General features: G+C 35.9%; 1 protein-coding gene across 2 annotated transcripts in view; it reads left to right on the forward strand.

The window, feature by feature from the left end:
• The window catches only part of ANAPC4 (anaphase promoting complex subunit 4), a 40,179-nt gene that overhangs the window by 3,917 nt on the left and 8,320 nt on the right, over positions 1-27,942 (forward strand). For both annotated transcript variants that reach the window (XM_037829523.1, XM_037829524.1), the window contains 18 exons: positions 519-651; positions 2,220-2,294; positions 2,856-2,882; positions 2,974-3,018; positions 3,751-3,835; positions 4,543-4,647; positions 6,470-6,553; positions 11,563-11,649; positions 12,082-12,146; positions 12,971-13,013; positions 13,104-13,180; positions 14,675-14,775; positions 14,859-14,910; positions 19,886-19,941; positions 22,384-22,430; positions 23,507-23,563; positions 23,846-23,902; positions 25,807-25,900. In XM_037829523.1, coding sequence (XP_037685451.1) covers positions 519-651; positions 2,220-2,294; positions 2,856-2,882; positions 2,974-3,018; positions 3,751-3,835; positions 4,543-4,647; positions 6,470-6,553; positions 11,563-11,649; positions 12,082-12,146; positions 12,971-13,013; positions 13,104-13,180; positions 14,675-14,775; positions 14,859-14,910; positions 19,886-19,941; positions 22,384-22,430; positions 23,507-23,563; positions 23,846-23,902; positions 25,807-25,900 — 1,290 coding nt within the window. The remainder of the gene's footprint in view (positions 1-518; positions 652-2,219; positions 2,295-2,855; positions 2,883-2,973; positions 3,019-3,750; positions 3,836-4,542; positions 4,648-6,469; positions 6,554-11,562; positions 11,650-12,081; positions 12,147-12,970; positions 13,014-13,103; positions 13,181-14,674; positions 14,776-14,858; positions 14,911-19,885; positions 19,942-22,383; positions 22,431-23,506; positions 23,564-23,845; positions 23,903-25,806; positions 25,901-27,942) is intronic.

The raw sequence follows: 27,942 nt of genomic DNA on the forward strand, positions 1-27,942 counted from the left end.
CTTACATAGAGAAACTGTACTACATAATTCAGTGACAAAGGAAGAAGATTCATCAGCATTTGATGGCCTTGTTTGCCATTAAGGGTTAGAAACAAAAGGGAGGTTGCGTTTTGAGAACAAGGCAGGTGGAATCACTTCTGATCTTTTAGGCATGTTTAAGGGACCAGTATGTCTTAGTGATTAGATAACCTATTGAGACCTGTTCTGTATTGTCTGCTTGAAAACAAGTTCCAATCTAGAGGCTTGGATGTGTAAGATGTTTAAGTATAGTATGCAAGAGGGTGGTAGATGGCTCATGAAAGTTTGAGCACTTGAAAATAAACTTGGATAAAATTGAAACTATATGCAAAGGTTTTTTTAGTTCTTAAAATATTATTTAAGGGAAGAATTAAGTAAAATAATTTATATGATTAAGATATGCTTAAAATAGTAAAACTAGGCAGTAAAGTGAAATACCCATTATTTTTCTCAAATGCTACACTAATCTACTCTGATCATTTTTTCTTATCTCATTTCAGTTTTGGCCTTTGCTCTTGCTGACACCAAAAAAATTGTTTTGTGTGATGTAGAAAAACCTGAAAGCTTGCATTCTTTTACTGTGGAGGCTCCAGTTTCTTGTATGCATTGGATGGAAGTGACTGTAGAAAGCAGGTAGAGTAATAAAAGAAGAAACTCCGGTCATCATAATAGAATGTTCGTGAGGTTTTCATATTTTCATAGGGCAACTTACAAGTATCTGAACGTTGAGTAGGTGTATATTGCATTTAAATTCTGGTTTTAAGTTTATGAAGTTGAAAATTTTTAATGCTTTTTTAGGTTTTTTTTTCCCTTCTGAAAAAAAAAATCTCTTTTCTTAATGGGGCTTGATAATGCCCTAATGGCCATTTTTTTTTTCTTTTTAGACATTTTTAGTAGTTGGTGATATCAATGATTTATACTTTCAAGTAATATTAATTAAAATAAAAATTACCAATTAGCAAATTGAGGCTCTGTTTTCTTCTCACCATACATTTTATCTGGAACTTTGTTTTTTGTGTCATGGTAAATATTCTTGATATGAAATGTGCTAAATTGAGCATTCTGCTCTGATACTGAACAGTTTCTTTCTGTGTTCATAGTCGTTGATAATTTCCTTATTTCATGAAAATAACTTTGTTCTAGTCTGCATAGTCAAGTAATATACCAGGTTTGAAATAAAAATGGCCTAGGGGATCATTGGGTTTGACTAACACTGAAAAAAAATTGATTTTCTTTTTTTGGGAAATATGATCTTTTTTTTTATTAGCTTTTCCTTTCTAATTAAATTTCATTAAATTAATATCAAATTAATTTGTAAATCCTGAATATTAATTGACAAGTTTCCTAAGGGGGGCCTGGAAAGAATATGATGACAAGGACCTAGCCTGGGTTTTGAAATTTGCTGTAGATAAAACAGAGTGATTAATCCATCGTCAACTAATCAAGGATTGCAAATGATTATGTGAATTTGTAAAAGATTAGAGGAGCAGAGTATATACCATGTAATTTCTATCCCAGTCTGGTTACCTACTAAATGTTTTCTTAACATACTTCCAACTAATAATTTATAAATGTTTTGTGGAAATTCCAGGGTCTTTCAAGACAGCTACTTTGTGTGAAAGTGATAAAAAAATGCTTTTCAAGTCACAACTTTTTCACTTGCTCACTCATTTATTTCCAACCTTATTTGGCGGTACGATTGAGAAAGAAAAGGAGATAAATGAGACTATTTGAAAATGCATGGTATAGTCTTACAGACCTGCTGGATTGTCAAGTCCCTAAGAGTATGTAAGCCATAGAACCTGCAACTAAATGATATAATAATTGCAATGTTCTTTAAAAATTGCAGGGTGCTGATATGTTTAGTGTAGTTTCTTAGATAAGAAGTTCTTAAGATAATACTGATCTTGTATGATGCCAAGAAAATTATTTATTAATATTGTTCCTCTAAATGTGAAGTGGGTAGACTTATTCTTTTGCAAAAATGAAGCCCTTTGTAAATGAGGAACTTCCTACTTTTCTATTTCTTTGTGATTGTTGAGGTGACTGTTTTATAAAGGTAAAATGTTTGTGATGTGTCTGCTTGGTAATATCATAAAATTTGTTATCTTTTTAAAAATTAACATTTTTCTAAATGAAAGAGAAGCAAAATCTTTGATGTTTTTAATGCTTGTTTTTTTGTTTTGTTTTGTTTTTCTTAGTGTCCTAACATCCTTTTATAATGCTGAGGATGAATCAAATCTTCTCTTACCTAAACTACCTACCTTGCCAAAAAAGTAAGGATCAGAGTTAAGTTTCTTTGGAATTAATCTTCCAGATTTCTCTTGCCTTTACTTTTAACATTTAGGGGACAATTTTCTCATGAGTTTTTGTTTTAGTTTCTTCGTTGTTAAAACAAATACCTTACAATGGGTTGGCTTAAGTAACGGAAATTTATTGGCTCACAGTTTTGAGGCTAGAAGTCGAAAATCAAGGCATCAGCCAGATGATGCTTTCTCACCAAAGACTGGGACGTTCTGGGTCTGGCTTCCTTGATTCTTGGGCCCTTGGCTTTTCTGAGTTCCATTGACTTTTGGCTTCTGTCCACTTCTTGTGGCTTCTCTCTCTGTGACCTTCTCTATAAGGCCTCCAATAATAGGATTAAGACCCAGCCTGATTCATTTGGGCCACACCCCGACTGAAGTAACCTCATCAAAAGATCCTGTTTGCAGTGGATTTGCACCCACAGGAATGGATTAAGATTAAGAACATGTTTTTCTGGGGTACATAATCCTAAACCACCACAGTTTTAAAAATATTTTTCTGTTGACAATAATGTTATGTATGTTTTTCTCTAGTTATAGCAACACCTCAAAAATATTTAGGTAAGATATGCCTTTTTTATTTTCAAGTAAGAAAATCTTTCATTATATGACATATACCTGAAAAATAAACTAATTGTTTTCTGTATTTTAGTGAAGAAAACTCTGATGAGATTATTAAGCTCTTGGGAGATGTCAGGTAAATCTTGCAGATACCATAAAAAGTTTAATTTTTTCAAGTTGATATTTGAGGCAGTTTTTTTTGTTTTGTTTTGTTTTCTTGAGGTAGTTTTAAGAAGTTTCAAGAGCAAGTCTTTTTTTATCATGTTATTTCATTGCTGACGTTAATAGCGAAGAGCAATATACAGACATTAATATGTATTGGTTACTTGTTTCTATTGTATAGTCTTTCATTTTGTCAAGTTTTAATATAATGCACCTTTATTTTAAAGAGAAGTAAAGAAAGATAAAAGAACTAGAGTTTCTAAAATCTAAATTTAAATATTCAAGCTCTTTAAGCTTACTTAATACATTTAGTATCATAACCAAGGTAAAACTGGTTTTACCTTGTATTCAGTGGACAAAGTATTGTCCTGTTATTGAGAGTAGATAAATAAGTACAATTTTTCTTAAAACAATATATTCTTATTTTCTTATAAATTGATTTTTTTTTTTTTAGACTAGAGAAAAGTTACTTTGTTGTTCTGAAAAAAATAAACAAGCCCAATATGAATGAATATGGGGTGTTAGTCATTGGCTTTGTCGTGTTGTTTCATTTCCCTCTGCAGGGAAGCTTTAGCATATAGATGATATGCAAACAGTACTAATTTATATCTTGGTTTAAGAACTCCATCATCTCTGTTGTTGATTGGTACTCAGCTTATTGAATTATTTTGTTTTAATTTTTTTTTTTTGCATTATTTTTAATTAGGCTTAATATTCTTGTCCTTGGAGGAAGCTCTGGGTTTATTGAGCTTTATGCTTATGGAATGTTCAAAATTGCTAGAGTCACAGGGGTGAGTTTTTCTTTAAAATTTTCTGTATTGTTTGTCTTAGAATATAACAGTTAATTGATTTGTGGAAAGAAGAATACAACGCTAGTTGGTTTTTTCCCCCCCATTTTCAATTATTGAAATTATTAATTCTTAAAAGTTAAGAAACTAAGATAAAATAGTAATGATATGATGCCTATAAAGATCAGGTGCTATTTGTGGAATTAGCATTTGTGTGTGTGTTTTTTGTTTTTTTTTTTTAATAAAAAAGATTGGTATGATACACTTGAGTATGCTTTAGCATTGATCATGATTTACCTCTGATTTGTGATGGATAAGAGCTGCAGTTTGTGACTGGAATGTACTGAGAGACATCGGAAGCACTCTTAGGCTCAGCCCAAAATCTATCGCGATTACTAAGTCTTGGTCTTCTCCATAGCTTTTTTATCTACTCTTACCATTCCCTGAATGGGCAGTAAATATTGTAGGCTCTGTGGAATATACTGGTATGGAACCCTGATGGGAGAACAGACTGTCTATTTGTGTCCTTGTGATTAATTAGGGCCGTGGAGTTGGGTGCCTGCCTTCACCCACTGCATGTGAGCAGCAGGAGCTAGGTGTATGTGTTCTCATTTTTAAAGCTCAAACTGCGAGTTTTTACTTCCTGTATTGTAAGCACATGCAGTCTAACAATAATACTAAGTATACTGATGGGTTTTACTGTTTTACAGATTGCTGGTACTTGTCTTGCATTATGTTTATCAAGTGATTTGAAATCATTATCAGTGGTCACAGAGGTTTCTACCAGTGGTGCTTCAGAAGTTTCATACTTTCAGGTGAGTTTTGAAACCTTATAGCAATAAAGAGTAAATATATTTTTTATAGGTTTCATAGGTTTTTATTATCCGTTCACCTTTGTCTAATGGCCATTAAAACAAAACAAAAAAATCTACTAGAGTTTCCAAATTTTGTATACATAGAATCAAATAGGAATGTCATTTTATTATTTCCATGCTCCAGTATAGTTTTAAAGAAAACAGTCCTTTGATAGTTGTTTTAGTTTCTTTGTTGCTAAAGCAAATACCATGCAATGGGTTGGCTTAAACAATGGGAATTTATTGGCTCATGGTTTTGAGGGTAGAGGAATTCCAAAATCAAGGTGTCATCAAGGCGATGCTTTTTCCCAGAAGACTGTGGAGTTCTGGGGCTGGCTGCTGGCGATCCTTGGTCCTTGGCTTCTCTGTCACATGGCAATGCACATGGCAGCCTCTCCTGCCTTCTCCCTTCTCTTCCGGGTTCTTTTGACTTTCAGCTTCTGGCTGCTCCCTCTGGCTTTCTCTTTCTGTGGCCTTCCCCATAAAGCCTTCAGTAATAGGATTAAGACCCATCCTGAGTTAACTGTGCTATATCCTAACTGAAGTAACATCATCAGAAGGTCCTATTTACAGTGGGTTCACACCCACAGCAATGGATTGAGTTTAAGACTGTGTTTTATCTTTAAAAGAATCAAGCCACCACAATGGTCTGTTAGCGACCTAGTCACTATACCAATTCAACTTTGTTCCAAATTGTATTCTCAGGACTCTGTCCTGGAAATAATAAAAAAAAAAATGTTTATTAATCGCTTATCTTGTGCCATGTACTAAAAGCTTGTTAGTAATTCATTTGAATCCTCACAGCAACCTAATCAGTGGATGTTGTTATTATTTCCATTTTATAGATGAGTAAATGTGCACATAGAGAAACTGCAGAACTTGCTCGATGTCACAGAATTGGAAAGCTTTGCTAGGCATTCTGGCTCTAGAGTCTGTGCTCTTAACCACCACTTGCTTCTTTTATAAAGATGACCACTTAATATTGGAAAAACCTTGTTTTGTTATGTGCTGTTTGTATTGTAGATTGAGGGAACTGTTTGGTCTCCAGTATCATATTTAAATTTAAATTGCCTTGCCTTCAAAAATCTTCTCAAAATCATCTCAATATCCTGGCCACTTAATTTAAGTGCGCCTGACTCTTGAACAAAAGTAGAAAAAAAAGATGCCAGATGCAACATGTGTGATTTTTCAGCATTCTTTGTTGTATTCCCAGCTTCAGAGAACTCAACTTACTAATTCATGGTAACTGTTGTTGATATTTGCTCTTCATCTTAAAGTTCTGTAAAAATGTGATTTCCAGGATCGTCTAATAAAATGATTTACTATTTCCATGAAGGTTGTAGTAGATATTTTTTAATAACAGCTTTACTGAGATATAATTCACATACCATTGCAGTAGATATTTTATTTATCAATAGTCTTTGGTTCTTTCTCCTTCCTTTAAGAAGTTTACTTATATTTGTGATCATTTTAAGTCTTCATAATAGTGTTAAAAAATAGGTTTTTATGTTTATTCTTGCTATGTAGAGGGAATTGATGACCCTGAGAGGGTGAACTGTGCAGTGATGCAGCAGATGAGAAAATCCCCAGGTGGTGTTTTTAGTCTCTGAATTGTGTCATGCTCAAAGGGAGCAGAATTATAATATAGTCTTTTTGATACATAGTGGGGCCTAGAGTCTTCTCTATGTTATAGAATTTTTTTTTTTTTTAGCTGGGAGGGACTGATTTATCTTTACAAGTATCAAGTGTGTTTGATTGTGACTACGCTTTTTTGATTTTATAGCTTGAAACCAATCTGTTGTACTCTTTCTTACCTGAAGTAACTCGGATGGCCAGAAAGTTTACTCACATTTCAGCTCTTTTACAGGTATTTATTTATAGTTTGTTTTATTTGAATATTTTTGTAAATTTCTAAAGTACCATAAATAAAAACTTTCAAAATTTGATTTTATAAAGTTAACTGTCTGTGGGTTGAGGTATCTACTCTAAGATATATTTTTTTTAATTTAATAAATTTTATTTTGAAATAAATTCAATCTTACAGGAACAGTTGCAAAAACAGTACAAAACCCATACACAGAACTCCATCATACCCCGACCCCCCTCCCCCGATACCCCGATCCACCACCTTTAACATCCTGTCACACCACCATTTTTCTTTCCCTCCTTCTCTCCCTCCCTCTATCTCTCCCTATCTATCATCCATCATCTATTGCTCTGTCCTCTGAACATATGAGAGCAAGCTGCACGTATCTTTGAACAAACAATCTAACTCACATATACCTTTCCTGTGGACAAGAACATTCTTTTATGCAATCTCATTAAGCTCAGCTAAGAAGTTCAAGAAATTCAACATTGCTATAAAGCTTACATTCTGTATTTCCTTTTTTTTTTCTCTTGTGTCCCATCTGTGTCCCTTCGAGCCTCCTCTCCTCCATCCTCAGATCCCATCCAGGATCATTCTTGGCATTTAATTGTCATCTATTTAGACTTTTTTTTTTTTTTTTTTCAATTCTGGAAACATATATATAGCCTAAATCTTCTCATTCCACCCCCTCCCTAGCATTCCATTAGTGGGATTATTCACATTTAGAATGTTGCAATGCTATCACCTTCCCACCATCCCTTTCTAGAAGTTTCCCTTCACCCCAAACAGAAACCCTACTCTCATTTCTTAACTCCCCATTGCCCCTTCCCCCACTTCTCAGAACCCCTACTCTACTTTTCATCTCTGTGGTCATATTCTCTGAAACTTTCTTTGTGTTTACCATGGGGCTTAAATTTAACATGTTAAATCTATAACAATCTTGTTTTTCTTAGATACCAGCTTAACTTCAATATGACACATAAACTATGTTCCTATACTCCATCATTCCCCCACCTTTATGTAGTTCTTGTCAAAAATTACCTATTTTACATTGAGTCCAAAACCACTGATTTATCATTATAGTTTGTGTATTTTAGATCCTGTAAGAAGTAAATAGTGGAGGTATAAATCAAAAATACAGTAGTATTGGTATTTGTATTTACCATGTGATCTTTACTGGAAATCTTTATTTCTTCATGTAGTCTCAGTCAATTGTTTAGTGCCCCTTCCTTTCAGCCTGCTCAACTCCCTTTAGCATTTCTTATAGGACTGATTACTAGTGATGAAGTCCCTCAGTTTTTGATTATCCGGGAATGTTTTCATCTCCCCCTCATTTTTATCCTCCAGGTGTTTATGAATTCTCCAAGTCTCTGATGGTTATTGACTTCTATTTGTATTCCATTGTGGTCAGAGAATGTGCTTTGAACAAATTCATTTTTTTTTTTAATTGAGGATTGTTTTTATGCCCCAGCATAGGGTCCATTCTGGAGAAAGATCTGTGATCACTAGAGAAGAATCTGTGTCCCAGTGACCTGGGATGTAATATTCTATATATGTCTGTTAAAATTCTCTATATCTCTCTCTCCTTTCTTTGTTTCTCTGTCAGTAGGGCTCCCTTTAGTATCTGAAGTAGGGCAGGTCTTTTATTAGCAAAATCTCTCAGCATTTGCTTGTCTGTGAAAAATTTAAGCTCTCCCTCAAATTTGAAGGAGAGTTTTGCTGGATAAAGTATTCTTGGTTGGAAATTTTTCTCTCTCCGAATTTTAAATATGTCATGTCACTGCCTTCTCACCTCCATGGTGGCTGCTGAGTAGTCACTACTTAGTCTTATTTTGTTTCCTTTGTATGTGGTGAATTGCTTTTCTCTTGCTGCTTTCAGAACTTGCTCTTTCTCTTCAGTATTTGACAGTCTGATCAGAATATGTCTTGGTGTGGGTTTATTTGGATTTACTCTATTTGGAGTTCGCTGGGCATTTATGCTTTGTGTATTTATATTGTGTAGAAGGTTTGGGAAGTTTTCCCCAACAATTTCTTTGACTACTCTTTGTAGACCTTTACCCTTCTCTTCCCCTTCTGGGTCACCAATGAGTCTTAAATTTGGATGTTTTATTTTATCTATCATATCCCTAAGATCCGTTTCGATTTTTTTTCGATTTTTTTCCCCATTCTTTCTTTTGTTCTTTCATTTTCTGTTCTGTGGTCCTCAAGGAGGCTGAGTTGTTGTTCAACTTCCTCTAATCTTGTGTTATGAGTATCCAGAGTCTTTTTAATTTGGCCTACAGTTTCTTTAATTTCCATAAGATCTTCTATTTTTTTATTTACTCTTGCAGTATCTTCTTTATGGTCTTCTAGGGGTCTTCTCGGGTCGTCTTTATGTCTTTTATGTCCTGTGCCATGCTCTTCTTCATGTCCTTTATATCCTGTGTCATGCTCTCGTTGCCTGTCTGTAGTTCTTTGATTAATTGTGCCAAGTACTGTGTGTCTTCTGATCTTTTGATTGGGGTGTTTAGGTTTGGGTTCTCCATATCATCTGGTTTTATCATAAGCTTTAAGATTTTCTGTTGTTTTTGGCCTCTTGGCATTTGCTTTACTTGATCTTTAATTTGTTAGAATTGCAGCTTGGTGGCGTACACTCTCTCCAACCAACCAGCAGATGGCGTCTGTGAGTCACCAAATCCCCTCAAGTCAGCTCTCCCCAACCCTGTCTTTGTGGTGTGTGGGATCTGACCCCCGTGGGGTCCACTCGGTGCGCTTAATTTGGGTGTGCCCTCAGTGCCATCCGCCCCAAATGAGGGGTGTGCGTCTGAGCAGTTAGGGAGGAAGGGCAGCTTTAATAATCAAACCTCCCAGGTGTTCCCGGAGATTTAAGGCTGTTCTCTGCCTCTGATCCACAAGTCTTTGGTATTGGCGTAGGTTCCCTGGGATTTCCAAGTGGTTCCCCCTTCCCTGCTTTGCTCTTCCAGGACCTCTGCTGAGGGAGGGAGGGCCGTGCCACGTCACAAGTGCGCACCAGCCTCTAAGGAAGTCCTGGGATGCCAGGCTGTGCAGGGGTGTTCCCAGCCCACTTCAAAGATGGTTGAATGGGACACGTTAGCTTCCCCCTTCTACGCAGCTCTGCCATCCCCACTCCGGGACAGTCACCCGTGGGTGTATTCAAGGCCGCTGTCCATGGCCAATATTGTGGTGTGTGAGCGGTGTTGCGGGAAAGACTCCCTGTCATGCTGGGTTTCTTGGCATGGCTCTGTGCTGTGGGTTCGTTCCCGGGCAGGAGTGCCCCCACCCACTGGGGAGATGGCTGCAAGTCATGTGTTTTTTTCTCCTTTTTAGCCTATAATTCTTGACTGGTGTGAGGAGATATGGCTGTGTTCCCCCAGGCTCTCGGGTCTGGTTCTGAATAGAAAGGGCCCCACCCCTTTCCTCTTGGAGAAGATAGACCTCCTAGGTGGAGGTCATTAGCATTTCAATGGTCTTTCTCTCTGCTTGTGCTATCTCCACCCTTCTCTGAGTCACAGCATTGGGAACTGAAAATGGCTGGAGCTTTCTGGACTGAGCCATAAAAGAAACAGATAGTCCCCTTCAGACCTAGTCCAAGGTGACCCTCTGGCTCTCCGAGGTCAGTTGTCACCCAAAGCCTCTGTCTATTTTTGGGGGATTTGTACCTGTAGTGAGCAGTTCACACTCGCTACTTAAAACCCCAGTTGGAGCCCAGCTGGGCTGTATTCGCTTGCTGGGAGAGAGATTCTCTCTGGCACCACGAGGCTTTGCAGCTCGGGCTATGGGGGAGAGGGTCTCACGACTTGGATCCGCAGGTTTTACTTACAGATTTTATGCTGTGATCTCAGGCATTCCTCCTAATTCAGGTTGGTGTATGATGAGTGGACGGTCTCGTTTGCCCCCCTGCAGCTATTCTGGATCATTCATTAGTTGTTTCTGTTTTTTTTTTTTTTTTCAGTTATTCCAGGTGGACTACTTAGCTACCACTCCTCTCTATGCTACCATCTTCCCTCTCTCCCTCCTGAGATATCTTTTTAATATGTCCATCAAAGCGAGAAAAGGAAATTTTATTGAGAATCTACTCCCACACAATACTATTTACCATCTCCAAAAGAAAAGACAAAAATAGCTTAAAACTTTAAATATATTCTCATAAATAAAGTACCGTTTTGGAATCTTAAGCATAACTACAAATAAAGTACTGTGGAAAAACAGTCATTGTATCATTTAGCTTTTGTGCATGATAAATCTACTCCAAATCAACTCACAATTCTGTAAGTCAGCAATTTGGGTGGTTCTACTAATCTGTACCAGGTTCAGCTAGTCTTGGCTAGGCCTGGTTGTGCCTCTGAGGTCAGCTTGCTGATCTAAGTGTCCCTCATTCTCCAGCAAGCCAGCCCAAGCTTGTTCATGTGGTGATGGTGGCAGGGGACCCAAGAGTGCGAATGGAAGCATGCAAAGCCTTTCAAGGCCCTGGACTCGGTGTCACTTCTGCTGCATCTGTTGGTCAAAGCATGGCACAAGGCCAGCCCAGATTCAGGGGCTGGAGAAATTGACACTACTTTTTGATGGAAGGAACCACAAAGAATTGTGGTCATGTGTTTCAGTCTCCCACAGTCACTAAATTACTTGATGTCAAAGATTTCTGAAAATCCAGTATCTTTTTTAAGGATCATGTTTTAAAATTGAATACTTGACCAAGTAATCATTTTGACAGTTAATGTACTTAATATCATATCTTATATATAAAAAGCTTGGTTATACTTATTTTACTAAGTATAACCTTTATTTGGGAATTTTTGTTGTAGAATTCTAGGAATTATTGAGTTTTATAGTTACATGATTTTTAAATGTTAGTTATGGTCTTTTTCACAGGCTTAAGGGACTTATAAGAGTGATTGAAAGGAAATTCTGTATTCCTTTGAGACAATTGACAATAAGAAGCACGTATTATTTAGTGAGCATGTTAGCTTAAATATTTTTTACTGTTTTAATACTTTTTCTTTTGCTAATAGTATATAAATTTGTCACTAACGTGTATGTGTGAAGCATGGGAAGAAATACTGATGCAGATGGACTCTCGTCTCACCAAGTTTGTGCAGGTAATATAACTGAAGTTGCCCATGGAAAAAATACAAGAATGCATGACGTCCTTATATAGTTTATGAGGTACATGAGAAAAAAGTGGTCTGATCTGTAAAAGGCAAATAAAACCATGGTTTCTTTCAGATGAACCAGTCTAACCTCAAAAGTAGAAATCCTTCTCAGAGAGATTTGCAAAGAGGTCCCTCTTCCTACTGATATAGCTTAGGTGGGGGAAGGATTGTGAAGTGGAGCAAGTGGGGCTTGGGGAAGGACAGATGCCGGAATCACTGACCGTCTTCCAGTCACTGATACACAGTTGATGAATTTGAATTGGGATGTCGGGGAAGCTGCTGAGGAAAAGGAATGGAGTTGTGTTGTTCCTATAATGTCATTTAAATATTCTTGTAGTTTATTAGCATATGTATCACCATTTTATTCATTTCGTCTAGGAAAAGAACACAACCACCTCAGTGCAAGATGAATTCATGCACCTGCTGTTGTGGGGGAAAGCAAGGTAATAAACTCATACTAGGTGCCCCTGCTTTTCTCTCTTTTCTTAAGGTAATTTTTTATTTTAAAAAGTAATTCATAGCCATTGTAAAAAAAAATTAGAAAATCTTGGTGAGATGAAAGAAAATATTGTAGAAAGCTCCCTTAATCCCATTACTCACTAAAGCCACTATTAAATGCAGAATTGCTGTTAACGGTTCAATGTATATCTTTCTGGATTTTCCTATGTACATGTTTTTATGTAAATGTGATTGTTACATATATGTATATATTGTATATATACACATGTATATGATGATCTGTTTTACATAAAAATATAATTATATAAAAGTTTTAAAATGTGCATGTATCCACATCTTTTCCATTATAGTATCTGCCTTTGCTGTTGTTCTTAGAAACACCCTCCCCATCATAAGAGTATTCAAAGATTGGTCTTTATTTTCTTCTAAAGCTTTTTTATGGTTTACATTTTTCCCATTTACATGTTCCAGATGTGATTTATTTGGTTTTGTTCTCTAGAAGGCTAACTCCTTTTTTCCTTCAGTGTTTCAATTATTGCCCATTGTGATTTGCTATACCTCCTTATGATGTGAAATGTCATTTTAGCATACAGTACATCCTCATATATACTTTAATCTGTTTCTAGACTTTTGCTTCCTGTTTTCTTTTTGTTCCTTTGTGAGTATCAAAGTCTTAATTTGGGAGGAGGGGCTATTTCTTTTTGTTTACTTCATTTAAAAATCTTATTTGTACTCTGAAACTTTGAATTTGAAGGGATACATTCATGTTTTGAATAAATGACCAAAAATATGTTCTTTTTCATTGTAGTGCTGAACTTCAGACCCTCTTAATGAACCAGTTAACAGTTAAGGTACAGTTAAAGTATTTGAGTACATTTTATTTTCAGAATGACATATAGTGTACTAGTTGGATGCTAAATATATTTTCTTCTTTTATTTAGGGCTTAAAAAAGCTTGGCCAGTCTATTGAGTCGTCATATTCCAGTATACAAAAATTGGTTATAAGTCACTTACAGAGGTAGGCAGTTGATGTAGAATTTTTTGTTATTGCATCCACATATACATGGAACTCTTATGTCATGGCACCTGTTTTCTTTTTATAATCTTGAGTTCATTTTTTTTTTTTTTAGCCTTTTTTAGTTAAAATTGTTGCATTGGCATTCGAAGGGAATCTAGGAGCGCTCCAGATTTAAATAATAGTTGTGTTCTTTTGGGTTTATAAAATAATTCTTCAACATGTTTACACGAGCCTAGGCCCTGTCGGGACTTTTTTTCCTCACCCAGACTACGATGAGGTATATTTTGAAATAGAGTATATACCCCTTTTTTGAAGCTGTGAAATTGTTTGTATATCATTTTATAATTTACAAAATGCACAATATTTTTTCCATTTGATGCCTTGGTAAGGTATTAGTTATGATTATCCTTATTTTACACAAGAAACTAATGTTCAGAATGGCTATATGGCTGGCTGAAGGTCACTAAATGTCAGAGTCAAGACTCCATTCCAGATCTCATTCCGTTTCTGTCCCAGCTACCTCAGTGAAGCCGTTTGCGAGTGAATACTGAGTTTTCAACTTAAATTTTGATAAACCCCTTTGTACTCTGAGTCCCGAGCCCTAGCTACCATCACGTCCTTGGACCACTGCAGCAGCTTCCAGCTGGTCTTCTCCAGTCCACGCTGTGCCCCTCAGATGCATTCTCCACAGTGCATCTGAGCAGGTTCCTCTCTTAAAAACTTCCACTGCCTTCGCATTGCTCTTAGGACGAAGACCAGAATCCTTTGCATGGTTTTAGCGTATCTGCCTCTCTGCTTTGCCCACACCAATGGCCATTTAGTTTCTCCAACTTGACATTTCGTCTCCCACCCAGGGCTTTTGTATGTCCTTCTCCCTTTCTGGAACACTCCTGCCCTGCTCTTCACTTGCATTCTTCAGTTCTCAGCTCAAATAGCACTTCTTCAGCGGAGCCTTCCCTGATGCCCCAGACAGATGAGGTCCTTTTATTACATTTGCACCTTGTGTGTTTCCTTCAAGGCATTTATGGTAGTTGGAGTGAGGCACTGTATCATTGTGTGGTTATGACAGTCTCCACTTTAGACTCTCAGTGCCCGTAGGATCCCATTGTTTTGTTCACCATTATGTCCCCAGTATGCAGCACAGTGCCTGACTGTAAGTTGGTACTTAATAAATATTTGTTAGTGGTGAATATGTAGCCGTTGGGTGCACAAGATGATCATATGACTATCTTAAAATGCCAGGACTAACTGTGGAACATAATTTGATCTTAGAGGATTTATTCTTGTAGTTCTGGGATTATCTTCATAGTCATGATAACCAATGATTCTGTTGCAGTTTTTAGAAATAGTTTTGAGAAATAACTGCTTCTCATAGAAAATTGAAGTTACTTTTAGATTTTATTTTTGAAAATTTAGAAGTTTTCAGGCAAAAGGTAGTAGTTACCTGCCACTTTGATGATAGTAATGATACTCATTTCTGCTCTGTTTTGATAGTGGCTCAGAGTCTTTATTATACCATTTAAGTGAATTGAAAGGCATGGCATCATGGAAGCAAAAATATGAACCTCTTGGACTAGATGCTGCAGGAATTGAAGGTAGTAATTTCGTTTCTTAATAGAATACCTTAAGTGTAGTTTACTTATTTGACAAATGATATTTGTTTATTTTTTCCCTTTAGATGCTATTACTGCTGTAGGTTCTTTCATACTCAAGGCAAATGAACTTCTTCAGTAAGTATTGGAAATACCTGATATTATTGACCTGAGAATATTTCACTTTTTAACTTAAATAAGAATAGGTTGTCAAAATTTTCTTAAAATGAGTATTTTTATTTTTATCAAAATTATATCTTTATATGATTAAAACAAATCAGTAGCACAGAGATCTTAAAAAGTGCTATTTTCCTGTCCCATCCATCGTTACCTCAGGTCCTCTCTCCAGAAGGAATCTTGTTAATTCTTATAACTGTTTCTTCTATAGTCTACCTCCTTATTTCTAAATTATATAACTATATTGCCCTTTCTTTTATTTATCAATTTTTAGAAATTGTTCTTCTCTGTTTTTTTTCTTTTTTGTTTGTTTTGATTTTCCTAGACTCAGTTTGGCTTTCTTTTTTCATTATGTTGTCTGCCTTTATCATCCTTAAGCTCTTTTGCTTTTTCAAAGATGGTATCCTGTCCCTGGGATTTCCCTCTGTCCCAGACGCTTCTGCTTGAGTCTTCCTTCCACCAGCGTCAGTCTGGAAACTTGTGCCTCAGATTTCCTGCTCAGACACCCTACAGGGGTTTTCTTCATTGTTTTCATTGGTTAGATCCAGGATTTCCAGGATCCTCCTCTCTTTTTTGGTTTCTTTAATCAGTATGCTGGAAAACAACCTCCAGTAACTTACTCTTAAAGCAGATATGGAAGGTAAACTTTGTGTCCTTTTATGTCTTTTCTCCTACTCTCACACTTGATTGATGATTTGGGCTACGTAATCATTTTCTTGTGTAACTTTGAAAATGTTGCTTCATTGTATTCTCACCTTTTGTTGCTAATTGAAGGTGCCTTTCTATTCTCATTCCTCTGTAGAATTTTTTTTTTTTCTTATCTCTAATGGCTTTATTCTTTATCCTCTGATATGTTGAAATTGCACAGTAGCATTTCTGTGTGTGGGTCTTTTCATTCATTGTTAAAGAGCCCTGTTTAGCTCTGGGGAGTTCTGTGTTATTATTTTAATAATTTCCTTCTCTTTTCCTTTTTATACTAGATTTTTGTTGTAGAAATATAGTTGATCAGCTATTAGACTTCATGGGTTGATCCTCTATGTCTCTAATTTTTTTCTCTCCTATTTTTCATCTTTGTCTTTTCTGAGAAATGTTTTTTACTTTATTGTCCAGTGCTTTCATTTATTCAATAGACATTTATTAAGCCATCAGCTGTATTTTAAGCACTGTCATAGATGCTGAGAATATAGCAGTCAACAAAATGGATAAAAATCTCTGCATTCAGAGTACATATTCTAATGTGGTGAGATAGACAGTAAACAAATGAATACTTAAAATATATGGTGTAACAGATAGGTAGCTCTGAGAAAGCTCAAGCAAGGAAAGTGAACCTTGGTTTTGTTAGCAATGGGGGGTTACACTTTTAAATAGATGATCAGGGATGACCTCAGGTAAAGGTGAGTTGGAGAGAGACCAGGTGGGAGGGAGCGACCCCTGGGACTACCTCAGGGTGGAAAGGATAGCATGTGCAAAGGCCCTGAGTTTGGAGCATGCCTGGCATGTTTGAGGGACCTCAAAGAGGCCATTGTAGCTAAAGTGGAATGAAGGGGAGAGCCTGAGGTGGGGGGAATTAATTGAGAGGCGATGTCCTCACATAGAACCTATAGGCAAGTGGAGGGACTTTAGCTTTCACTCATTCACTCGGATGAGAAGCTCTGGGGAAGTTATGAATAGAGATATGATATGAGAGAGGATCAGATATGACCTAAATTTTAAAAAGAGCCCTCATGCTACTTACTGAGTCTTGAAAATAGGTTATAGGAGGGCAAGGACAGAGGAGATAGTGATTTCTTAGTGGTGGAAGGTTAAGAAGTGTGCAGAATCTGGATATATTTTGGAAGTAGAAGTTAAAGTTTGCTGAATGATTGGATGTCACTGGTGAAATAAAGGAGTCATGGATGATTCTGAGTGTAGAGTCTAAGCACCTGGAAGATAGAATTGACATTTCCTGAAATGGGGAAAACAGGTTGGGGTGTGTGTGTGTGTGTGTGTGAAGATTCTGGAGGCATTTACTTCTAATTTGTTTTTTTAATCTTAATGAAATAGGAAATATTCTGTTATCAGATGAGAGTAAGGATGGGGAGGAGGTGGTGACAATTTAGGAGTAAAAGAAACCTGTGAAAGACTGAGAGGGAGGAGAGGGAGAGTGAAGGGACTAGCGACACCCAGGAGGATTATCAGCAGGTCTGGGGGCCATGTGGCAAGCATTCAGGGAGCATTAACCTGAGACCAGCCAGCATGGCTGCGTGTTGTTTCCCAGTCAGGGTCATCTGCAGGAGCTGAGCTGTTAAATGTACTAGACTTGGCAAGTAAGACAAAGCAAGAGAGGGGCAAGTGAGTTGAAGCAAGGGTGTGATTTAAAATAATGAACCTGGAATCTGAACTAGTTGAGGAGGGAAGTGAGGACATGGTGTGCAACGAGAGACAGCGAAAGGGTGGTAGCATCCGTAGACAGCATGTTCTGGTGGAGAGAGGATGCTGGAAAGATAGGAAGTGGTGGTTGCTGAATGGGATACCTGAAATTGATTTGGAAAAGTGGAAGTTGGTAATGAGGGAGTCTGGAGTATGAATTTGGGAATAAGTAACTGAAGTAGTGTCTTAGTTTGCCTGAGTTGCTGTCAAACAAATGCCACAAACTGGCCTTGGCCTAAACAACGAGAATTTGTTGGCTTAGAGTTTTGAGGATAGAAGGCTTACTACCTCCTGGTGTGGGCAGTGTTCTCCTCTTGGCTTGCACAGTCCTTGGGATTCCTTGCCTTACATTCAGTCCTTTCCCTTCTCTTCTGGGTTCTCTCTGACTTCCTACTTGCTACTTCTCACTGTGGCCTTTTTACAAGACCTCCAGTAATCTGGATGAAGACCCACCCTCATTCAGTTGGCATATTTTTAAAATAGCATTTTCAAGAGGTCCTTTTGATAATTGGTTCATACCCACAAGAATGCAGATTAAAATTAAGAACATATTTTTTCTGGGGTACGTAGCTCAATCTTCCACAGTTGGGGTGGAGGACAATATTGAAGTGAACCATCAATTGAATTTTCTATTATGGCAATCCTGTCGTCTAATTTCCAAAAGCTTTTTGTGTTTCTTTACTCCCTTTTCAAATCTGTACTCTCGTTTTTTGGATGTGACTGTTCTCAAATCTCTCTGAGGACATTAGAATATTTAAAGGTCTCTCCTATTCCCTGAATTATCTGTGCTTCATAGGCCACTTTTCTGTTTATCTTGTTCTCTTATTGCAGGCTTTCTTCAAATATTTAATTTGTCCCTTATCTCCAGCCCACACATCATCCTAATACCCTCTGTTGAACCTGACATTCTAAGGTTGGAGCGTCCCTGGGGTCCTCCAGAGTAGTGGCTCCTTCCTGCCATCTCTGTCCACTGTCTGGCATGTATTCCGTCAGTCCTCAGGCCTCCCTCTGCTCTTGGCATTTCTGAAATTTATTTTCATCCCTTTTCTCCTGTTCTCTTTATTATTATGAGTTTTAACACATGCCCCACTTCCCTACCCACTATCACTATCATTTTATGGGACACTAGATTATGTGTCCCATATGTTGAATTATTTTTTGGTTCTCTGAATCTATTGAAAGTTAATATAAACTATTAAGCTCTTTATGATTACCTTTGCATATGAATGAAGGATAGTTTATTTAACTTCCCATTCCCTTGAGATAAGTAGAATATAGCATTACCACTGCAGGTTATAGCATTGTTATTGCAGGTTACAGATGTAGAAAAGGAGGCCATGAGAATTTTGATGTTGCATGGGTGGGGTTGGGGGATAGAGAGAAAGGACACAAAGGAACTCTCCAAGCTGATGGAAATGCTCTCTGACTTGATTGTGGTGGTAGCTACAGGGTATATAAATTCATCAAAGTTCTTCAAGTAATACACTTGCAGTGGGTGCATTTAATTTTATGTAAATTGTATCTCAGTAAAGTTTATTTTAAAAGATGAATGCTAGAGATAAATTAACGTGGTGAAAATATTTAAATAGAGTTTATATATACCAAATTAGAGTTCATGTGAACTCTCAAAGTGATGAGGTTTTTTTTGTTGTTACTGTTTTTTCATTTATGCTGCAAGAGACTGTGATCGTATTTCTTGGTAACATAAGAGATGTCACATGTTTTTTTTTCAAGTGTTCTATTGTGTAGAAAAAGGTTAATGATATTGACCTGCCTCTCCAGTGGTCTTACGAGACTTACTTAATGCTTGGGTAGGGCTTTGAGATTTAGTAATGGAAAGTGCAGGTATTATTTGCTTGGAATCTTTAGATGTGAGCTTAAAGAGATTTTTAAAGAATGATACCAGTCTCTCTATTCAGAGATAGTTTCATCAAAATGAAGATGACTTCCATTTATAAGACTAATTTTGGGGGGTACATGTGTCTAAAGCTCAGGGAAATTCAGTTTTCGAGATCTTATTAGTTACTGTAAGGTTCAAAAATCAACTTCCAAAAATAGTGTTCTTTAATATCAGTGGTAGTGACATAGTACAAATTTATAATAGTGATTTTCTGTTTGGGTTGATGTTTTCTCTTCTTACTGACCGGTGAGCATTTTGTAAAAACTGCAAATAATGCTGATAATGTTGTTCTCCTGATGTCTTTTATTTGCAAAGTTAGAAAAGGATTTCACACTTTACTGAATGCTGGGAAAGAATATTATACAGTTTGTGGCAAGGCTATTATAACCAGTTAGAATCTGAGTTATTTGCTTTATTTTTTAAAAGTATCAGAATTTGCTCTTTCAAAATTTTATTTTTGGTTATGTGTTTGATTTTGTAAAAACTGCTGTTCTAAAGGCGTAAAGGTCATCCAGACAGGATAAAATAGAAAAGTGAGGATTATTATATTCCATGACAATTGAGCAGTGATACATGAAACCCACACAATGATTTTCATTCTGATTGCTTTTATTTTTACCTTTTTAGAGTTATAGATAGTAGCATGAAAAACTTCAAAGCATTTTTTCGGTGGCTTTATGTGGGTAAGTTAATTGAATGAAACATTCTTGTTATTTTAACACCGTTTAAAAAAATGTAGGAGTTTCATCTTAGAATGTTTCACTTGCTCGAGTAAAATTTCAAATACCTATAAAAATAGACTATGTGATGGTACTGTGAACAATCGAATGTACGCTTTGTTTTGTATGACTGCATGGTTTGTGAATATATCTTAATAAAATGAATTTAAAAAAAGGAGAGAATAGTATAGTGAACCCCCTGTACCCTACACCAGCTTTAGCAGTTATTGGCATCATCTCTTCCCCCAACCATCCCCACCTCCCCAAAGATACAGTCAAGCTGTCTTAAGTACTTATTGTCTCCATCACTCACTGATAGTTCATGTTTTTCTACCTTATACTGTCTCCTTAATTAAAATATTTTAAATCTCTGCTATGTGATAGGTACTGTTAGATTTAAAAGGAAAAAAAAATTAGCTTCTGCTCTTGAATAGCTTATCTCCTGTTTTAAACTTTGGTCTTCTGTCTCTAGGTCAATGTTGGCCAAATATAGTAGCTGCTAATCATTTGTGGCTGTTTAAATTTAAATTAATTAAAACTAGATAAAATTATAAATTCAGTTCCCTAAACATACTGGCCTAATTTGAACTTCCTCATAGTCAGATGTGGTAGTGGCCACCATATTGGACAGTGATGCTCCAGCCAGGTTGACCGCATGTCACTGTGGGCAAGGGCCTGGATGGATATATTTTTTTGTATTTCCACAGTATCCTTGCCTTTGGGTGAGTAGTTAACAAGTATTTATTGACTTGATGCTACATATTTTAATATTCACTTTATGGTGTATGCATATTTTATTTAGGTCCATTTGTACTCCTGTTTTTGTGACCTTTCTATTAATATCCTTGAAATAATTTAGAATTCATTTTCCTCCAACATAGACAAAATTCAGTTTTAAATAGAATTTTTTCCTATATTTGTTAAAATTCTGAAGCATGAAATAGAAGATAAATTACCTCTAATGTGCTAACATCCTTTCAACAAATGGCCACATCTTGTATTCTCATATTATAAAAGTAAAATTCTTATTTGTTCGCCTTATATAATTGCTTTTGTTTATTGTTTAAAAACTGAATGTGATCTGCAGATGTTGATGTTTGAATGTTTCAGATTTTCTCAAAACTGTACCAACACTAGCCAGAATGGGGAGCCAAAGTGTTTATCAGGCCAGCCTGTTGAATATGAGCATTGTTAATTACAATAAAGAGTCTTAAAATATTAAAATTGAATGAGACCTTAGAAACCCATTTTTTTTACAGCAGCAGCAGCAGCAGCAGAAGTAGTTTGGTTTTACTTACAATTATTGGAGGTAATTTAGGCAGCTTATATACTTATTGCATATTCTAACCATAGTAAGAAGCAGGATTAGAAGAGACACAAATTACTGCTCATTCCTTATTGTTAGAGCATGGCATTGTACAAAGGATGGTGTATTGGAGAATTGGAGAACTAATTGTAATCCCAACTCTGCCACTTATTAGCTGTATAGCCTTGGATTTTTCTTTCTTAAAATGTAAACTCCATGAAAGCAGTAACTTTTTTCTTTCATGCTGCTGTATCCCTTGCACCTATAATATACTCAGTAAATATTTTTTGATAGATAAATGAATGAATGAGTTGAACTAAATTATGGCAGGTTTTTCAGATAAATTAGATGTTCAACTGAATTAAAAACAGTTTTTAAAATAGTCTGCATTTGCAAAAAGTATGTCCAGATGCTTAGTACTGATCAAACACCGTAAAGAAGCATATTCCAACACTATGCACAAATACATGGAACATTACTTATTCCTGATACAGGTGGGTGGCACACAAAAAACACGGTACTGATGAGGACATCCATATGAAAGGACAAAGAGAATCAACCAAAGATTTTAAAGAAAAATATATAAATTCACAAGTATGTAAGTCTGTGTATACACATAAATATCAGTGTAAATGTCTTTGTGTAGCAAAAAATGGCCAAGAGAAAGAAACACATCTCTTTGGTATTCTAGGGCTTTTGGAGAGAATCACTTGCATATTTTAAGGGAGGGAAACATCAGTAGTTTAGAACCCTTACACACTTTATCTGAGGGCAGGGCAGCAGATAAATTTGTCTGGAATGGCAGGTTATTGAGTTGAAGGAGAAAAAGAAAAATAATAGTTTACAATGGTTAGGCCAACAGTTTACAATGATTAGGCCAACAGTTTTGAACTGGAAAAATCAAATTTTTTTTTTTTAACCCTTTAGTTTTCAGAATAAAACAAGTTTTCCTTGGAGAAAATAATAATATTATAAATATTGTTATTTCAAATTGAAGGTTTAATCTTGAGTGAAACATGTCTTATCTTTTAAATGCATTTATGATAAAAATTATATTTGTAGTTTTTCCTTTAAAGATTGGTTTAACTTTATATTTCCAGCAATGTTGAGAATGACAGAAGACCATGTACTTCCTGAGCTAAATAAGGTAGTTTATTTTCCCAGTGTGTTGATATTGCCCTGATTTAGCTCAACTTTGGCAGTTATTTTGTTACTCTTGTATTATATTAATTGATTAGTTGATGGGTTGACAGACCCACAGATACTAGACAGCTCTTAGTAAGCTTTTGTATGAGATTTTATAATCTATATAATGTATGATTCATGTATTCCTTACTTTAACTTTCTTAAATTTAAATGCATTTTCATTTCCCTTGAAAATCTAACTTAGATATTAGTATGTATGTTAATGTCTGGTAAGCAACGGTTTCCTTCTGACTCTAAGGATGTGACAAGTGGCAATGGAGTCTCCTTCCAGGGAGATCTTACACACTAGGGCAAAATCCTTACTTGACTCCTGTGGTGGATCCTCCTCAGCCCCCCAAACTGTCTCATTCAGATAGATTCTGTAATTTTGAGACTGAAAAAAATGGAGAATGCTAAAATGAACTTCCATGGACTGGATGAATAAGGAATCCTCTTCTTTCTACAACTCTTTTGCTAAGTAGATTTGGGGGTGGGGGGATTGGTTTGAGATATGGACGATAGACCTTGTAAACCAGGAAAGTTTCATATGTTAGATGTTTTGCTGACATCACTGTTAGCTTTATTTTGGGAGATAAAATATTTTCATTGTTGAGAGAGGTGAGCTTAATGTCAATTTTTTAAAGGCTGAAGTCCTGGGATGGGGTAGGCAGGGTCATTGCAAGAAGCAGGGGCTAACACCAAAGCAAGCAATGCTATTTAGTTGTAGTCCTGAACTATCTGTCTTTGCAGTCCCCCTCCCCTAAAACGACTCTGCACACATAGTCTTATCACAAGGTATAAAATAATAAATTAGCAACCGTAGGCCATAAGGAGTTCTGAGCCCCAGGGTTTCATGATTTTCACAATTCTCTAATGTAGATAGCTATTGATATTTCTTTGACGGTACTTTGCCTCTTTTTCCCATGGCTTTTAATAGGTAGTAAAAAGTCAAATTTATTATTACTTGATATTTCTTTTTTTATTGCGAAGCTTTTTTTATCTTGATTTTTTTCTTTTTGTTCTTTTTTTTTTTGATAGATGACTCAAAAAGATATCACATTTGTTGCTGACTTTCTTACTGAACATTTCAATGAGGTAGGAAATTGGCATATTTATAATGCTGTTTTTCTGAAAGCAACTGTGATAAACCTGTGTAATGCTAAGAAGTAATCAAATTTAATCCAGTTTAATAACAATTATGTTTTTTATTGAACTTAAAAGCTATGATTCAAACTTCTGTTTGTGTCTTATAATCCAGTAAAGAAAAGAGTAACTGCCACTAACACCTCTCTTAAAAAATACAGTAGTTGATTTAAATTTAAGATCTTTTTCTTTTGTGAATTGACTTAAAAATTAAACTATATTTGCTCTTTCTAGGCTCCAGACCTTTACAATCGAAAAGGCAAATACTTTAATGTGGAAAAAGTTGGACAGGTATGGACTTTGGGTTGAACTTAGTTTTTATTCTTTATTGATTTTTAAGAATGAATTAACTTTAGCAGTGTTAATCTTTATTATCCAATGTTTATGGGAGGGGACACGAGGCCAAGTTATATAGAAGTCCTGCCCTCTCAACAAAACTTAACTAAAGAGCAGCAGTTTTTAAACTTTTGGGTCCCCAGAACCCCTTTACATTCTTCGTTATTGTTGACTCCAAAGAGTTTTGGTTATGTGGGTTCTGTTTATCAGTGATAAATATTATTAGATATTAGAAATTTAACAATAGAAAAGTTAATTGCTTTATTTAAAAATAACAATAAACCCAATTACTATTACATGTTAATAGAATTAATTTTAATGAAAAATATGTTTTACACAACAAAATAAATTTATTGAAAAGTGGCATTGTTTGATGTCCCACTTAATAGAAAATATCTGGATTCTTGTATCTACTTCTGGATTCAATAATTTGTGATATGTTGTTGGGCTAATGTATATAAAGAACATTGTCCTCACACAGGTCTGTTGTTAGAACAGGGAGGAGTATTTTAATAGCTTTTCTCATAACTGTGGACTGTCTTGGTTACTCCACCAAATCTTGGCAAGTGATAGTGTCTTAAAAGTTAGTTGTAATGTATTATCTAAAATTGCATCGGTGGACTTTTCATTTTCTGTTATGTTAAAATCCATTGATCCTTCTTGCACTTTGAATGGATCTTTTATCCATGCATGATTTTGTGACATCATGCATTGGTCATTTGGAAAATACTGGTTCACTGAATTATGCAGATCTGCCAAATGCTGACACCTTTCATCACACAGTATTCAAAAGTCAGATTTTGTTATCACCACCACCTATCTCATAAGAAAAGTCTTTTAAGTGCTGGGAAGCTCTTGTCAAGCACACAGTAGCAGATATAGATTTTCCAAAATTCTGATTCTGATTAAAATTTAAATTTTATCATTAGCAACAAATACTGTCAGTTGTTTTGCTTAAAGTGATAGACTCACTTTGTTTATTTTTTAAATTAAATTCAGTTATATTGAGATATATTCACATACACTTTGTTCATTTTTGAGAAAATGTCTGCTAAATTCCAGAGTATGAATAATCATAGTTTCTTTGTCAGTTCTTTCAAGTAAAAATGGAATTCCGTTTTTTAAAAAAAGTGCCTAGTTTAACTTGCAACTAAAGTAATTTCTTAAGTGTTTTTCCTAAAGGTAACCTTCATACTTTAATATGCAGCAAGATGGTTTTATGTGTGTATCCCATTTATATCACACAGAATATTGAAAAGTTCTGTACTCAAGAGTTGAGATTTAATAAAACTAATAATTTTAAAAGCTTTACCAAAGATTAGTGAAACTCTATGTGGTAGGTAAGAATGCAGTGATTACCAGTATGGTTTGGGTCACTACTTCGACTCTTACAAAGGTACTGGCAGTTTTTCCTACTAATGCTTTTGCACTGTCAGTATAAATGTCAACACAGTGAAAAAGGTGAATAGCATCTTAGTTTCGTTATAAAATAATACTGACCTTGTGGAACCTGAAGGCACTTGGAGACTCTCCAGGGGTCCACAGACCATAGAGTATATTGACAGCTGAAACTTGTAAAACTAATGTATAACTTATATAAATAAAATTAAAATATGCTTCATGGAAATAGAACACAAAATTTAAACTCAATTTATGGTCTCTGCACTTAAAACATTCTAATCTTTTAGTAGTTTCCAGTTTGTTTAGTTGCTTGACATTGAGCACATTTTGGTCACCTCACTTAAAAAGCTAATGTGCTTTCAGAGGACTTGGCTGTCAAACAGAATATCATAGTAAAAAGAAAAATATTAAATATAAACCACAATTTTTTTGGTTTTCTAATTTTTAATTATTTCTAGTACTTGAAAGATGAAGATGATGATCTTGTGTCACCACCTAACACAGAAGGAAACCAGTGGTATGATTTTCTTCAAAATAGTAACCACCTTAAAGGTATTTTGTGTACCAAGTGGACTTTAGCCATGTTTAAATTTACTTGAGCCCTGGTTTTCTGTAGATCTGCTAGCAGTTTTGCTGAACACTTGCTGAATACTTACCTGAGTTATTTAGGCTTATTTTTTGTGTGACTAAACTAGAGAAACAACAAAATAACAAATAGTGTATGACCACAATGGATAGAAAACATTCTGAAATTAACTGTGATGTAGTAAGATTGCTTGTACAATCTTACAAGGTGTATAAGGTTTATATGACTTATAAGGTATTAGCTTTGCACCTTATAAATAATAGGAGGGAGAACTATAAAGCCCTCTAAGAGAAGTCTGTTTTGCCAATTACAGTTTATTAATTCCTAAAACCATAATGATGTTTATCTGGATTCTCCTGAGGTTGTAGTTTTTTTGTGTACTTTGTATGCCTTTCATTCTCCAGGCTCTTAAATTAAAATGTTAATATAGTAAAATGTTATTTATCCAGCATTAAGGCGATGCGACAAAAAATAGCAACCATTGAACGTGTCAACACTTTTCACCATTTTAGATGAAAATATTTTTAAAGCAAGTATTTCTTTGCTTTCTCAAACAGTAATCTGACTACATATTAGCAATTTCTCGGATCCTTGGGAGGTAATAACTAACATTTATGGAGTGCTTATTCTGTACCATACACATGTATTACCTCTCTTAATCCTCACAAGAACCTATGGGGTAGGGTTTGCAATCCCTGTTTTACTAATGAGCAATCTGGAGGCTAGAGAAGACCCAAGACCACATAAGCTAGTGAAGTGATGGGGTTAGTGTTCTACTAACTTGAAAGCTGGGTTGTTAACTGGCAGTAATAGTCTCTGCCACTTCTATTTGGTTGCTACTTATATGAATGAATGAATGTGATAGGGTGGGGATTCTCTGAGGCCCAGAACTTTGCATATGGCTCTTTCGTTTTAACCCTAGAAGTCCATATTATTTTTCGGAGCAGGACCTATTTTGTATTGCTTCAGAGTCTTAGTTAAAATCATCAGATGCATTGGTGCAAGCTGAGTACTGCATGGAGTACTCATTCGCTATGTTTAAGTAGGATGTCCAAGGAGTAAGGAGGAATGCCAGGGGAAGGCTGTTGACAATGTGCCAGGGAGGGGTGGCACCTGGACCCTGTCACTGTATAAGCTAATAGCAATCCTGGGAACTTTGTTGGACTACGGAGGTCCTATTCTCTTGTTTTTTTTGTTTTCTGTTTTTTGTTTTTTAACCGCTGCATCTTCCATGTCTGAATAGGAAAGGCCTGATCTTAGTTTTAGGCCTCATGTTTAAGATGCCCTTCAGATTAACTCCATTTATTAAATGCTCAAGTTTCTGCTAGTATTTGAGTTTAGATAAGCTCATTACCTCCCAGTTTCTTAGTCCAGTATGAAGTAACAACCATCATTATGGAGCTATTAAGAAAACTTTAATACAATATTTATCCAGCATTGCGAAAATCACGTGCTAAATACTTGACACATACTTTATTAGGGTGTATTAATGAGTCAGTATTGTATAGTGGGTGAGAGTGGGGGCTCTAGAAGCCAACTGCCTGGGTTTGAATCTTGCTCTACAACTTTCTGGTATTGTGGCCTAGGGCAAGTTGCCTAACCTCTGTGTGCCCTAGTTTTTCATCTATAAATTGAGGAAGATAATAGTGTGTCTTTCTCATAAACTGTTGTAAAGATTAAATACATTAATCTTTACAACATTAATCTAGATAAAGCCCTTAGAGTAGTGCTTGGCACACAGTAAGCAGTCAGTAGATACTAGCAATTTATTATCAGTGAAGTTTTTCTACATGTTACAGAATCTGTTATCCATTGGGAGCTTACAGTGTTACCCTGATTAAAGTTCGTTTTATCCTGCATAGCTGGGACATGAGATCCTTTATGTAAGAGAGGACTTTAGAACGCAGTGGAAGAGGGGGAGCTTTGGAGTCAGATTTGGGTTTGGTTCCTAGATCTAGACACTTAGTCACTTTCACACTGGGCAATTTCCTTATGCCCCTGAGCCTAA

This window comes from Choloepus didactylus, chromosome 3 (genome assembly GCF_015220235.1).
Source record: "Choloepus didactylus isolate mChoDid1 chromosome 3, mChoDid1.pri, whole genome shotgun sequence".
Classification (NCBI taxonomy): Eukaryota; Metazoa; Chordata; class Mammalia; order Pilosa; family Megalonychidae; genus Choloepus; species Choloepus didactylus.